The sequence below is a fragment of the Sorex araneus genome, chromosome 6 (assembly GCF_027595985.1).
Source record: "Sorex araneus isolate mSorAra2 chromosome 6, mSorAra2.pri, whole genome shotgun sequence".
NCBI classification, from domain to species: Eukaryota; Metazoa; Chordata; class Mammalia; order Eulipotyphla; family Soricidae; genus Sorex; species Sorex araneus.
The window spans coordinates 119,320,968-119,333,426 of NC_073307.1; the positions used below are offsets into that span (position 1 = coordinate 119,320,968).

General features: G+C 53.5%; 1 protein-coding gene across 1 annotated transcript; it reads left to right on the forward strand.

Moving 5' to 3' along the window:
- The first annotated feature begins 9,456 nt into the window (after positions 1-9,456).
- MYOD1 (myogenic differentiation 1) lies at positions 9,457-11,305 on the forward strand. Its single transcript, XM_004621656.2, has 3 exons — positions 9,457-10,086; positions 10,663-10,744; positions 11,037-11,305. The coding sequence occupies exons 1-3, from the start codon at positions 9,457-9,459 to the stop codon at positions 11,303-11,305; spliced, it is 981 nt and encodes a 326-aa protein (XP_004621713.2).
- The last annotated feature ends 1,154 nt before the right edge of the window (positions 11,306-12,459 follow it).

Sequence of the window (12,459 nt, forward strand, 5' to 3'; positions counted from 1 at the left end):
CACCCGTGGTCAGGCAGATGCACAGCCGGTGTTTGGGTGTCTCCCTAAATCTATGACACACTGCCTTTGTACCAGCAACCATCCAACCAGCATCACTTGCTTCCACTCCGCAAGGGCCATTCTGGGCCAGCTGGAGTGTGACAGGGCTTCCCCCGCCTCCTGCCCCCAGACGGGAGAGCCAGAGGGAAGTAAGGAGGAATCGCAGTAAGACCCCTGCTGTGAGGAGAGCCAGGAGCCCAGCGTCTCCCTCCTGCCCATGGAGAAAGGGGGCCCAAGGGTGGGGTTGGGTGCTGGGGAGGGTCCCTGGCTCCAGGGCAGACTCTGCCCCCCCCCCCCACACACACACACTTTCTATCCTCCCGCTGCCCTCCCTGCTCTGTCTAGCCTAGAAAACCAGTGGACTCATCTCTGGCAATTCCCCGTGAGCCGGAATTCCGAAACTCCCAAAGGCCTCACCATTCTCCAGACAACGTCAGTCATCCTGACACCATGAGCCCATCCTTGTGGTCATGTCTTTTGGCATCTGTTCATGCTGTCCTCTAAACCGGAAATGCTTTGCCTTCCCTCCAGCGTTCCCTTGGGGTCACTCCTACTCACCCATCAACATCCCCGAGGAAGGATATCAGGACCTCCTCCAGGGGGCATCCACAGGTTCCTGACCCCCTCGGGGAGCTCCCGAAGGGTGTTTTGATGTTCCATTGATGAGTCTGTCTGCCCCCACTAGATGGAGCTCCCAGAGGCCCAGCGCCCTGTGGACACCACCCTGAGATCCTGCAGAGGTGCTGGAACACGCATGTCCAGTGAGTGCTTCTGGAACTCAGCAGGAACCCAGGGTAGGTAGGACTGCTGGCACCTGTGAACCGGACATTGCTTTCCCAAACCTGTGGGGAAACAGCAATCCAAAAGGGTTTCCTGGAAGTGGTGGGACAGGAAGTAGGGTAGAAGCAGAGGCTGTAGGGGCTCCAGGTAGCCCAAGTTCCAGCCATGAGGTTCTTTGTCCTGCGTGTTACCAGCCAGGGATGAGCGGGGTTGAGGGAGAAAATCAGGCCTCCCCAAGGCGCCTGGTGTCCCCAGCCTGTCTCTGGGGCAGCTGTTGGGGGGACAGCAGCTGGTGCCCGTCCCTGGAGCCCCGCGGCTGTGTGTGCCTTAATCCCAGCTCCTTGGAGCCCCCAGGCTGGCAGGTGGGCTGATTAGCAGGAAGGAGGTGACAGGAGAGGGGTGGGGATCAGAGGACCCCCAACTGCCCACTGGATCCTGCCGTCACCATCACCAGCCTCGTCACCCTTCCTCCCTTCAGCCCTGTGCTGCTCCCCCCTCAGCCCTGACACGGAGGCTGGGAAGATTTCACTTAACGTCAAATTAGAGGGACAGGAGTGACAGTGCAGTGGGTAGGGAGGGCTCTTGTCTCGCCAACTGAGTTCCATCCCTGGCACCCCCTCGGGTTCCCTGAGCCATGCCAGGAGTGATCCCTGAGCTCAGAGCCAGGAGTAGATATGAGAACCACTGGCTGTGACCCAAAACAAAAGTAAACAAAAATAAGTTCAAATTAGAGAGCACCAGGAAGAAATGGGTGTAGCAGGGATGACGGTCCTGAGTGTCTTCCTGGATAAAGGCTCTTCCGCTGGGACCAAGGTCTGACGACCAGGACAGAGAATGTGGGAAGTGGAGGACTCAGGTGTATGTGTCGGGGGGTGGAGGGGCATGAGAAATGAGGGGTGATCTGGAGGGGTGTGTATTGAGTGAGGTGGATACGGGTGCAAGGAAAACAAGGAGTCTGAAGAAGGGAACATGACTTGTGTGGTGTGTGGGAGGCAGTGGTAGTGCTGGACGCCTGGACATAAGTGGTGATGACCTGAGAGGTGGACACGCAGTGTTGGCACACACCATGTGAAGTAGTCGCAGAGTGAGGGGTGGGCACAGAATGGGAGATGTCTGCTCTGTGAGGTACGCACAGGCTGAGGACTACTGGGAATGTGGGGCGTGCATGGAACGGGAGGTAGACATGAAGAGTGGGGCGTCACAGAGTGTGATGCAAACACTGAGTGGTGAACGTCAGGAGGAAGATGTGCCCAGCATATGAGGCTCACCTGCCTCTCACCTACTACCGAGGGATATGGGGACCTCGGGAGACCAGCAACCTGTCCTTTCAAGGACACGCGCCTCTCTCGGACTTCAATCCCTTTCCCTGCATGTTAAACTTGCATTTCAAACATGACGACATGTAATGTTCCTAGTGCTTTATTTATTTATTTGTGGGGGTTTTGCTAGTTTATTTTTATTGAATCACCATGAGATACACATTTGCAAAGTTGATTATGATTAGGTTTCAGTCATACAATGTTCCACCACCTGTCCCTCCACCAGCCTGCCTCTAGGGTAAGCACTTTTCTTCTCTCTTTCTCTCTCTCTCTCTCTCTCTCTCTCTCTCTCTCTCTCTCTCTCTCTCTCTCTCTCTCTCTCTCTCTCTCTCTCTCTCTGCCCCCCCTTGTGCATTATGGTTTCCAAGTGAGTGCTTTATTAATGGAGAGGCTGAAGTCTCCTCTTTTGTCACTTTCCTCACTCCAAGCATCTAAGACTTTGAGTCTGGAAGTAAAATTAGCCTCTTCAAAACCTTTCTGCTTTAACCTCTGGTCATTAAACGATTGTCCCCTGTAGGGACTGTTTGTGTAAACCACAGTGAGTATGTCCCAGGAATCTGGACCCCTTAAAAATTCCCCTCAGAGGCAGACAGTTTTTAATGATGTAGAGAATAAGTTGGAAGGAGAGGAATTGGTTGAACTAATGCTTCTGATCTTTCTAGAAGATGGGCATCAGATGGTTCTGAGTTGAGTCTCGGCTTTCCCTGCTCCAGTCTGGATTTCTGTTCATTTTCCTGCCTGGTCTTCCCAATCCCTGAAGGGGTGAGGAGCCTGCAGAAGGGGGGTGTGCCTGCAGGGAGGGGCACATGAAAAGTGGCATCAGGCAGCTGGGGGCATGGACATGCCTTGTGTTGTCCCCTCACTTCCCTTCCCTCCATGTGGACTCCTTTCCCCCAACTCCCAATTCTTCCCCAAGCCTTGTTTGCTCGCAGGAGATGGGGGGCACACCTCCATAGTGGGGAGCGAGGCCAGGCCCTCTGTGGAGGAGCTCTGACCCCAGCTTGAGTCCGGGCCCCATCTTTAGCCTCTTCACCAGCCCAGTCCAGATCCAAGGTAGGACCCACGCCCGGGAACTGCACGGCTTCAGGCTTTCTCAAGGATAACAGGACTGCAAGGGACAAGAGGAGGATCCAGAGACAAGATGGGAAAGCTTAGGGACAGAGTGGGGACCTGGGAACTGGCACCCTTCCCCACCTCCCCTAGTCTGTGCAAGGAGCACGGGTGACAGCCATGGGGGTGGGGGAGGTGCAAGAGGAAAGGCCACAGGGCCAGCCTAGCCAGGGGCAGGGCACTTGGAGACCAGGGCAGGTGCTGCCCAGATTAGGTTTCCAGGGAGTATATATATAGATAGAAAAGCTGCCGGAGCCCTGGGGTGGCCGGTCCCCGAGAGCAAGGCCGTGGGGCACAGCCAGGCCTGCATTCCTGCCCCGAGGCCAGCTCTCCATTTATAGCCCCAGGCTGCAGGCCTGGAGCCGGTGGAGGGAGAGAGACTGACGCTGCCCTCCCTCTCTGCTCCCTTCCAGGACCTCCTCATGAAGACAGGAGAGATCAGGCCCTGGGGAAGGTGAGCACTGCTGCTTGGGGAGTCACTGAGCCCCCGCCCCCCTAGTCTGCTCTGATGTGGCTTGCAGGGAAAGCGGCCGGGGTACCTTCCGTAGACCCCCCAAAGCCTACCACTTCTTTTAAAACCAGTCTTGTAGCAACTTGGGTCAATGATACTACAACGGCTTAAGGCATTTGCTTTGCACATGGCCAACCCAGGTTTGATCCTAGTACCCCATATCCTTCCAGAACCTTCCAGGAGCAATCCCTGAGCACTGCTGGGTGTGGCCCCACTCGCCAAAAATAACAAAACAGTCTAGCACCTGTGTCCCCGAGGAGTATCGTTGACTAAACTGCAGAGAAATAAGAGTTGGGCTCTTGGGCTGGGGAGACAGCACAACGAGCTGGAGCTTTGCATGCGGGAGCCCCTGGTTTGCTCCCCAGCCCTGCATGGTCTCCTGGAGTACCACTGGGAACGACACATCCCCACCCCCAGCCCTGAGCCAGGAGCAGCCCCCTCAGCACCACTGGATGAATGTGGGCTCATTGCACTTGCAAAGGCATCTTTTCCCTCTTGACATCCCCAGGCAGGGATGATGGTGCTGCCACCTCTCCCCAAAGGGGTGGGGTCCAAGTGGGAAAGTGACAGAGGCAGCCACTCGCCCTGGGCTTGGGGGCTCTGGAAGGGTTGCTAAGTCCAAGCCCTCCCAACTCTCCAAGGAGCAGAAGGCTTGCAGCAAACAAGATCCACTTGAGAGTTTGATGTGATTGCAGCGGGGAGGCTGAAGGATGTGTACACTGAAACAGTGTTGGTGACGGCTGCACACAGGAAACCATCATTAACAGAATTATATGGCACAGTACTCAAGACACCAAAGGACTTTTGTTTTATTTATTTATTTTATTTTTATTTTATTTTATTTTATTTTTTTGCTTTTTGGGTCACACCCGGCGATGCACAGGAGTTACTCCTGGCTCTGCACTCAGGAACTACCCCTGGCGATGCTCAGGGGACCATATGGGATGCTGAGAATTGAACCCGGATCAGCCAAATGTAAGGCAAATGCCCCACCCGCTGTGCTATTGCTCCAGCCCCCACCAAAGGACTTTTAAATAAAACAGGGTTGAGTCAGAGAGAAAGAGAGAGAGAGAGAGAGAGAGAGAGAGAGAGAGAGAGAGAGACAGATAGACAGAGATCACACTTTTGGTCATTAAGGTGCCTACTTTGTGTGCAGCCAACCAACCCCAGTTCTCTCCCTGGTACCACATGGCCCCCCACCCCACCCTAGCATTGCTCATTGCAGACCTGGAGACCCTGAGCATACCTGGCTCGAGCAGCTTCCCACCCGTAGGCCTTTCCATTGAACCGCGGGTTGATTTGGTAGAATTGCCCATGGGGGCACCTCAGGTCTCCTGAACACTTGGCTTCCCACTTGGGAAGCCAAATATATATATTTATGTAAAATAAATCAAAGTGTTTCCTAACCATCAAAGAAGATCAAGCAACAAGTCAAGTTTAAAACTGTCAAAATGGCTTATTTTTCTAAGCTATCAGTAATAAAATAGTAAAATATTCGATCAATAGGAACACAAAATGTTTGTTTACTATAAAGACACCTTGATGATGGCACTGAGGTAGTTTCTATGACCATCTCTCTCTCGAAGTCTCTTCATCCAGATTGTAGCTGTGCTTTCTTTGCATGCCTCAAGTGTGAGAAAACCCTAGATTTGTTTGGATAAGTGGTTTGAAGTGCTCACTAGGAAATCTCAGAGCATCCTTCAATGAAACAGATTCATTCATTCACCCACCAACAACTATTTAGTGTGTGTCTACTGTATGCCAGACATTCTACAGACTTAAAAAAAAAATGTTTCCAACTGAGTCACAAAAGTAATCATTATTCACTGCCCTCAGTATGAATGGAAGTCAAATGAAAAGACGCACACTTACAATAAGTGCCAAATCTCTCCACAGTATATTACAGTAGCACTTTATGAGTTTATTTGACCAAGAGGAGATGAATCTGAACCTTGTCTGGGAAAGGTGTGGGCCAGTCTGTCCACCTAGTTGTGTGGGGGGCTGTCAGAATTTGAATTAGAAGATTTAAGTACAACTGCCCTCATTAATGACCCATTTTAAGGACTTAAATGTATTATATGAATATGTATGTATGGGGAGAGAAAGCCAAGGGTGAATCATTCACTACTTCTATATGTATCAAGTTTCACTGTGTGATGACTTTGGGAAATGTCGGAAAGCATTCCTCCCTTCAACTGGGCTGCATTACTCGATAGATAAGCTAACAGTGGAGAAAATCAGAGTATGGCTGTGCTAAGGAGGAAATAAGCAGGGTGATGTGGTCCAGTTACTGGAGAGGGTGGCCAGAGGACTGAGGACTCGGCATTTGAGCACCGACCATTGAGCACGTGAGAAGCAGCCAGTCTTGGAAGGAGCCCCAGGGGAGAGTGAAGGGAGCAGCAGTGCAAGGCTCTGAGGTTAGACCACACTGAGGGGGATGTAGGGAGACAGGAAAGGAGGTGAGGCTGGGACTGGGCTTCCAAATGACACTGGAGCGACAGACTGAAGCCATTCGCTCGTGCAGGTCTCAGGAGTCATGGCAGGAAGACGAGATTTTACTCCAAAGGCAGTGGGACATGGTTAGGGAGTGTGAAAGATCAAAGGGCTTGAATCCCATCCGTGTTCTAGAATGATTACACCGGGTGCTGCGTGGGGAAGGGCTGGGATGGAAGCCTGACTGCAGGAAAAGCGAGTAGCCGGGGAGCCCTGTGCCCCTCCAGACCTGCAATCTGGCATTGGAATGAACGGGCTTCCTCATGGCCAACCCTCTCTGAACTTCGGGTCCCCTAAATTCCCCCACCTGCTCCATGTTTCAGACATGCTTCAAACACTACAGGAACCAGGATGCTCCATCCACTGTCTTCAAACTTGCTCTTCTCCAATTCTGTACTTCAAAGGGTCAGGACTCACACACTCTTGTCTCCATGGACATCCAATCATGAACAAATCTTGATGGCTCATCCTTTTTTTTTTCTCTATTAATTCTATTTTATTTTTATAAAGTTGTTTACAATAATTTATTACACTCAATATTCCAACACCAATCCCACCACCATTACACCCTCCTACTACTGTTATTTTAAAGCTTCCCAAACACTACCCAAGCCTGCTCCAATAACAGACCCTAAATAATTTATTTGTATTTCTTTAAAATTTTAAAATTTATTTAAATTTTAGCAAGTTATTCCTGTTATGAATAACTTGCTAAAATTTATCCTAAAAAAGTTTCCTTAGAAGAAGCTGGGTGAAGATTGCTGTATCTCACCCTGGAACCATTAAGCCCTTGTATAAGAGATTACTAGCATGTTGTTACAGGTTGAGCCTTATTTGCTAATAGTTTTTAATCAAGATTGGTCGCCTTCTACTTTACATCCCGTCCAATGTGATGTGCCACCCTTGGTACATCAATAGTGTAGAGTTTGGGATGTCATGCAGCCACATTTGCTGCAGGAATTTTAATTTTTTTAATAAAGTGATATAGCCAAAGTTAAATTTTTAACTGGATGGTGACTTTTGGATCTGAAGACATCTCTGCTGCTTGTTGATCTCTTCTGAGATTTATTTGCAAGTCTCTGGGCCATGGTTAATGATTTTATATGGTGGCAGAGGCAGTTCATGGGCTTGACTTCCAGGCTCCTGGAAGAACAGAAAAATGGGGGGAGGTTGAATGGCTCTTCCTTAAAAACATATCTGGGGGCTGAAATGACAGCACAGTGGGTATGGCATTTGCCTTGCATGCGGCCGACCCAGGTTTGATCCCCAGCATCCCATATGGTCCCATGAGCACCCCCAAGAGTAATTCCTGAGTGCAGAGCCAGGAATAATCCCTGTGCATTGCCAGGTGTGACCCAAAAAGTAAAAAAAAAAAAAAAAAAACCAAAAAACCCATATCTGAATTCATGCCTGGCTCATGATCTCTCCACAGGTTCCAACGGAAGTGATTTTCTTTTGCTCCACCCACCACCACTACCCACCCTATGACTTTCTGCCTCAGAATATAATTCCTTTGCTCCCTGTCTGAACCTACCTCTGATCACTCTCCCACTTTCTCTACTGTGGACATATGAACCTCCTTGCTTTACTTTAAATTATTTTACTGATGAACAGTGGGTAAGATGCTCGTCTTGCAGGCAGCTCACCTGGGTTTGCTCTCTGGCACTACATATGGTTCCCTATGTACCTCCAGGAGTGATCTCTGAACGCAGAGCCAAGAGTAAGCCCTGAGCACAGCCAGGTGTGGCCCAACCACACTTCGAATTACTTTATTTCAACTAAAGAAACTACTCTGGGGCCTTTGCATGTGCTGGCCCCTCTGTCTGGCTCCAGATAGTTGCTTCTCGTGTACTTAACACCTCCTGGACTCTGCTCAGGTGTAGTCAGTCCAGAGACACCTTACTGATCATCCCATCATCTTTCTCACTTTTCCCTTGTCTGGCTTTATTTTTCTTCACTTGAACTTATAACCTGACCGCATATACTTCCATGTCTATTTGTCTGTCTCCCTCTCCTGTAATGAGACAGGGAGAGAGCATGACACGAGAGCAGGGTCTAGCTGAATCCTCAATGCCTCTTCCAGCACCTGACCCATTAGGGATGCTTGGTAGGTCGTGCTGAACAAATAAATGAGATGATGTGATGAAGTGAAGACAGGTGAGCACGTCATGAGTGGGAACCTGCATCATTACTACAAACGGCAGAGAAGCAAAGGCGGCGGAGCTCCCTAGGACCCTTCCAAGGCCAGAGAGATAGTACAGGGCCTAAGGCACTTGCCCGTTTCTCTACCTCTCCGGCTCTGCTCTCTGAGAATCTCCCGTCCTGGTCGTGTATCTCCAAATTCCTCACCATCTGATCTCTACTCCCACCCTGCTCCTGGTTCTCCCAAGGGTTTTTTTTTTCCCTTGCAAATATTTTATTTTTGGTAAGAGTTAAGATAGTTACACTAAGGTAGACAGACATATACATGGTACAGGTGTTTTCACTCCGTTTGAATGAAAACTTAGTGTCACTAAATAAAATCAAGATGTGGTGGTTCTGTCCATGCACTGTCTCATCCTTGGCCTTGGATCTAATAATTGCTTGAAATCACACTTTTTTAAAAAATCAGCAACATATTAAATAGTAAGGCTTTGTTCCTTTTGAAGGAGCAGTGGGGGATGGTCAAAATCAGGTTGGCGGGGAGAGCGCTCCGCCAGCGTTTCCCGCGGCTCTGGGGAGCTTTGGAGAGTCTTTGGAGTGTGCGCCCCGGAGCGCCCCGCCGCGCCGCGCGCTGGGTTGCCAGCCTCGCAGCCTTCCAAAGGAGGGGCCGGAGTGGCCGGGCGATCGCCGAGGGGGTGGGAGCTTCCCCGGGCGCTGGCCACGATGCCACCCTGGGGATCCCAAACTCCTCCCCTCTCGGATCCCATTGGCCTCGGGCGCCCCCGCCCCCGGCGGCTAGCTTGAGCTAGGGGGGCCCTTACGTTACTACAGGATAAATAGCCTCAAGCGCCTGGCGAGAAACTAGGGGTAAGGAAGCCCCGGGGCGCTGCCACCGCTGTCCTCGCCGCGGGTCGCACACGACAGAGTAGGGGAGGGGACAGGGGGGTCTGCGCTCAGAAGCCCGGCTATCTCACCGGGATCGGGGTTTGGGAAGTTTCCGGCAGCCCCGGCCACCGGACTTGGGAGAAGCTAAGGACTGTGCCGCCACCCTCTCGCCAAGAGATGGAGCTGCTGTCGCCTCCCCTCCGCGACGTCGACCTGACGGCCCCGGACGGCTCTCTCTGCAACTTTGCCACGGCGGACGACTTCTACGATGACCCGTGTTTCGACTCCCCGGACCTGCGCTTCTTCGAGGACCTGGACCCGCGCCTGGTGCACGTGGGCGCGCTCCTGAAGCCCGAGGAACACTCGCACTTCCCTGCAGCGGTGCACCCGGGCCCCGGCGCGCGCGAAGATGAGCATGTGCGCGCGCCCAGCGGGCACCACCAAGCGGGCCGCTGTCTCCTGTGGGCTTGCAAGGCGTGCAAGCGCAAGACCACCAACGCCGACCGCCGAAAAGCCGCCACCATGCGCGAGCGACGCCGCCTGAGCAAAGTCAACGAGGCCTTCGAAACGCTGAAGCGTTGTACGTCCAGCAACCCGAACCAGAGGCTGCCCAAGGTGGAGATCCTGCGCAACGCCATCCGCTATATCGAGGGGCTGCAGGCGCTGCTGCGGGACCAGGACGCCGCGCCCCCTGGCGCCGCCGCCGCCTTCTATGCGCCAGGTCCGCTGCCCCCGGGTCGCGGCGGTGAGCATTACAGCGGCGACTCAGACGTGTCCAGCCCGAGATCCAACTGTTCCGACGGCATGGTAAGCGTGGAGGAGACGCGAGGGAAGCTCTCGGGAGAACTGGGAAGCGTTTCCAAGAACCAGGAACTGGCCTTTGCGCAGGGGGGACTGAGGAATGGGGAGGGGTGCGTGGGAATTGGGCGGTGATCTTTCCCCGCAGTGAACTTCAGTGCCCACGGCTACTGCCAATGGAGTGCCCTAGCCAATGGGCTGTGGGCTTTCAAGGCCCACAGCCCATGTGCGGGGGTTGGGAAGTGGGGGGAGGGGCGGCGTTATTAGAAAACTAATGGTCGGCCTGGAGAAAAGCTTTTCCTTGATTCATCTGCTCATTTCCAAAGTGCCCTCCAGGTTTGAGATAGGGCTCAGCGGTAAAACACACCTATAAGAGTGAGGCCCTAGTAGCCAAATAAAAACCAACGTCAAATCAGTGCTCCTGGAACCCAAGAGACTGCCTGCATTCATTTGGCTCAGCGTGCCCTACCCCGAAACCGGGCAGAGCAAACTCTTGACTAAAACGTGAAGAGTTGGGCAAGAGGGTGACTCCAGGGGTTAATGCCTCCCCCACGGGCCTCATTCGGCACCCCTTGCCATTTGCAGATGGACTACAGCGGTCCTCCAAGCGGTACCCGGCGGCGGAACTGCTTCGAAGGCACCTACTACAGCGAGGCGGCGCCCAGCGGTGCGTATAGAACCAACTTCCCTTTCAAACTCCCTCTGTGCGCGCCTTTCCGCCCCTAGCCTGCACCACCACCCTCCCGTGGCCCACCCCGACCCCCTCGTACCAACCCGCACCTCAAGCGCAGACACGCTTGCTGGGGTGCTGGGGTGCTGGGAGGTGGTCCAGGGCATACACTCATCCCGACTTGGGTGCATCCGGCCTAGCAGAGGGAGGGCGGTGTGCAGTGTCCAAGGCTCAGTCCCCGTCCCCGAAGGCTCACTAGCCCCCCGCCTCTCCCTCCTACCCCCAGCAGAGCCCAGGCCCGGGAAGAGCGCCGCCGTGTCCAGCCTTGACTGCCTGTCCAGCATCGTGGAGCGCATCTCCACCGAGAGCCCCGCCGCCCCCGCGCTGCTGCTGCCCGACGCGCAGCCAGAGTCGTCGCCGCCGCCGCCAGGAACTCCGCAGGAGGCCGTGGCCGCCCCGAGCGAGAGCGAGAGCGCCCGCACCCCTTCCCCCGACGCCGCTGCCCCGCAGGGCCCCGCGGGCGCGAACCCCAACCCCATCATCTACCAGGTGCTCTGAGCGAATAGGGTGGCCGCGTCCAGGAGCCCTGCAGCCTCCAGCCCCCAACCCCACCCCTCCCGCCACCGCCGGGGAGGGACGGGGGTCCCGCGTGCCCACAAAGATTGAGTTTAAATGCCAACCCCCCCTTAACTGTGCTTTAAAAGCGAACTCTGCGGAGGTAGGAGGGGCGGGAGAAGTCTAGTGTTTCTGCCTCCCGGACCCTGGGCGAGGACATAGTCCTTTTCCAGCTCCGCGTCAGAACTGAAACCCCAGGGGCCAGGCCCCCCACCTTTCACCACCCCCCCAGCCTCTTCCTGCCCCTCAGACCCACGCATCGCCCCTGGACCTTACCTAGGCTAATAGGGGCATATTCACTTTTTTTCCCCACCGCCCACTCGGTGCGCTTCCCTTCCCGACTGTAACAGGTGTATTGGTAACCACGCCCATCCCATCCCCCGGTTCAGGACCACTCTTCTTTTTCTTCTTCTTCTTCTTTTTTTTTGTAATACTTTTGTAATCTATTCCTGTAAATAAGAGTTGCTTTGCCAGAGCAGGAGCCCCCTAGGGCGGTATTTATCTCTGAGGCGTGGTGTGCAGTGCGACAGGGAACTTTGTATGTTTCTACGGCAGGTGAGGTGCCAAGGGCGCTCACTCGGATGTTTGAAATAAAGATGCTAATTTATACCTCCGGTGTTTCTGTCTTTCCCTGGGGCGGAGGGCAGGATGCTGACCGCGAGGATAAGTCCGCGGGCTAGGCAAACTGTCCGGCAGCGACCCCTGCAGGAGGCAGGGAGGAAGTCAGCAAGGAAGAAGGCAAGTGGGCAGGGGAAGGTCAGAGTGGGGGCGGGGCTTGTGGAGAAACTTCCCAAGGAATGGGGCGGTTCCTCTGACCCAGAGGTACATCTCCATACTCAGACACGCATCACTGGCTCTCAGTCGGAATCCGCGTTAGAATAATTTGAATCATTTTTTTAAAACTTAATTTAGGCTATGTGTTTGCAATGATGTTGATATTTGTAGCCTTGGTGCATCACCCACCTGTCCAAAGTCAAGCAAATTTAAAAAAATCGGGGCCAGAGTGATAGTGCAGTGGCAGGGCGCTTGTCTCAAGCGCGGCTGACTGGGATATTCCATCCTTGACATCCCACATGGTCCCCGAAGCCTGCCAAGAG

What these genes read in the sequence shown, in the direction of transcription:
- MYOD1 (XM_004621656.2), top strand. Translation starts at nt 9,457, where the DNA reads ATGGAGCTGCTGTCGCCTCCCCTCCGCGACGTCGACCTGACGGCCCCG. An exon ending in CCAACTGTTCCGACGGCATG is followed by an intron (nt 10,087 to 10,662) that starts GTAAGCGTGGAG and finishes TGCCATTTGCAG; the next exon opens with ATGGACTACAGCGGTCCTCC. An exon ending in CAGCGAGGCGGCGCCCAGCG is followed by an intron (nt 10,745 to 11,036) that starts GTGCGTATAGAA and finishes TACCCCCAGCAG; the next exon opens with AGCCCAGGCCCGGGAAGAGC.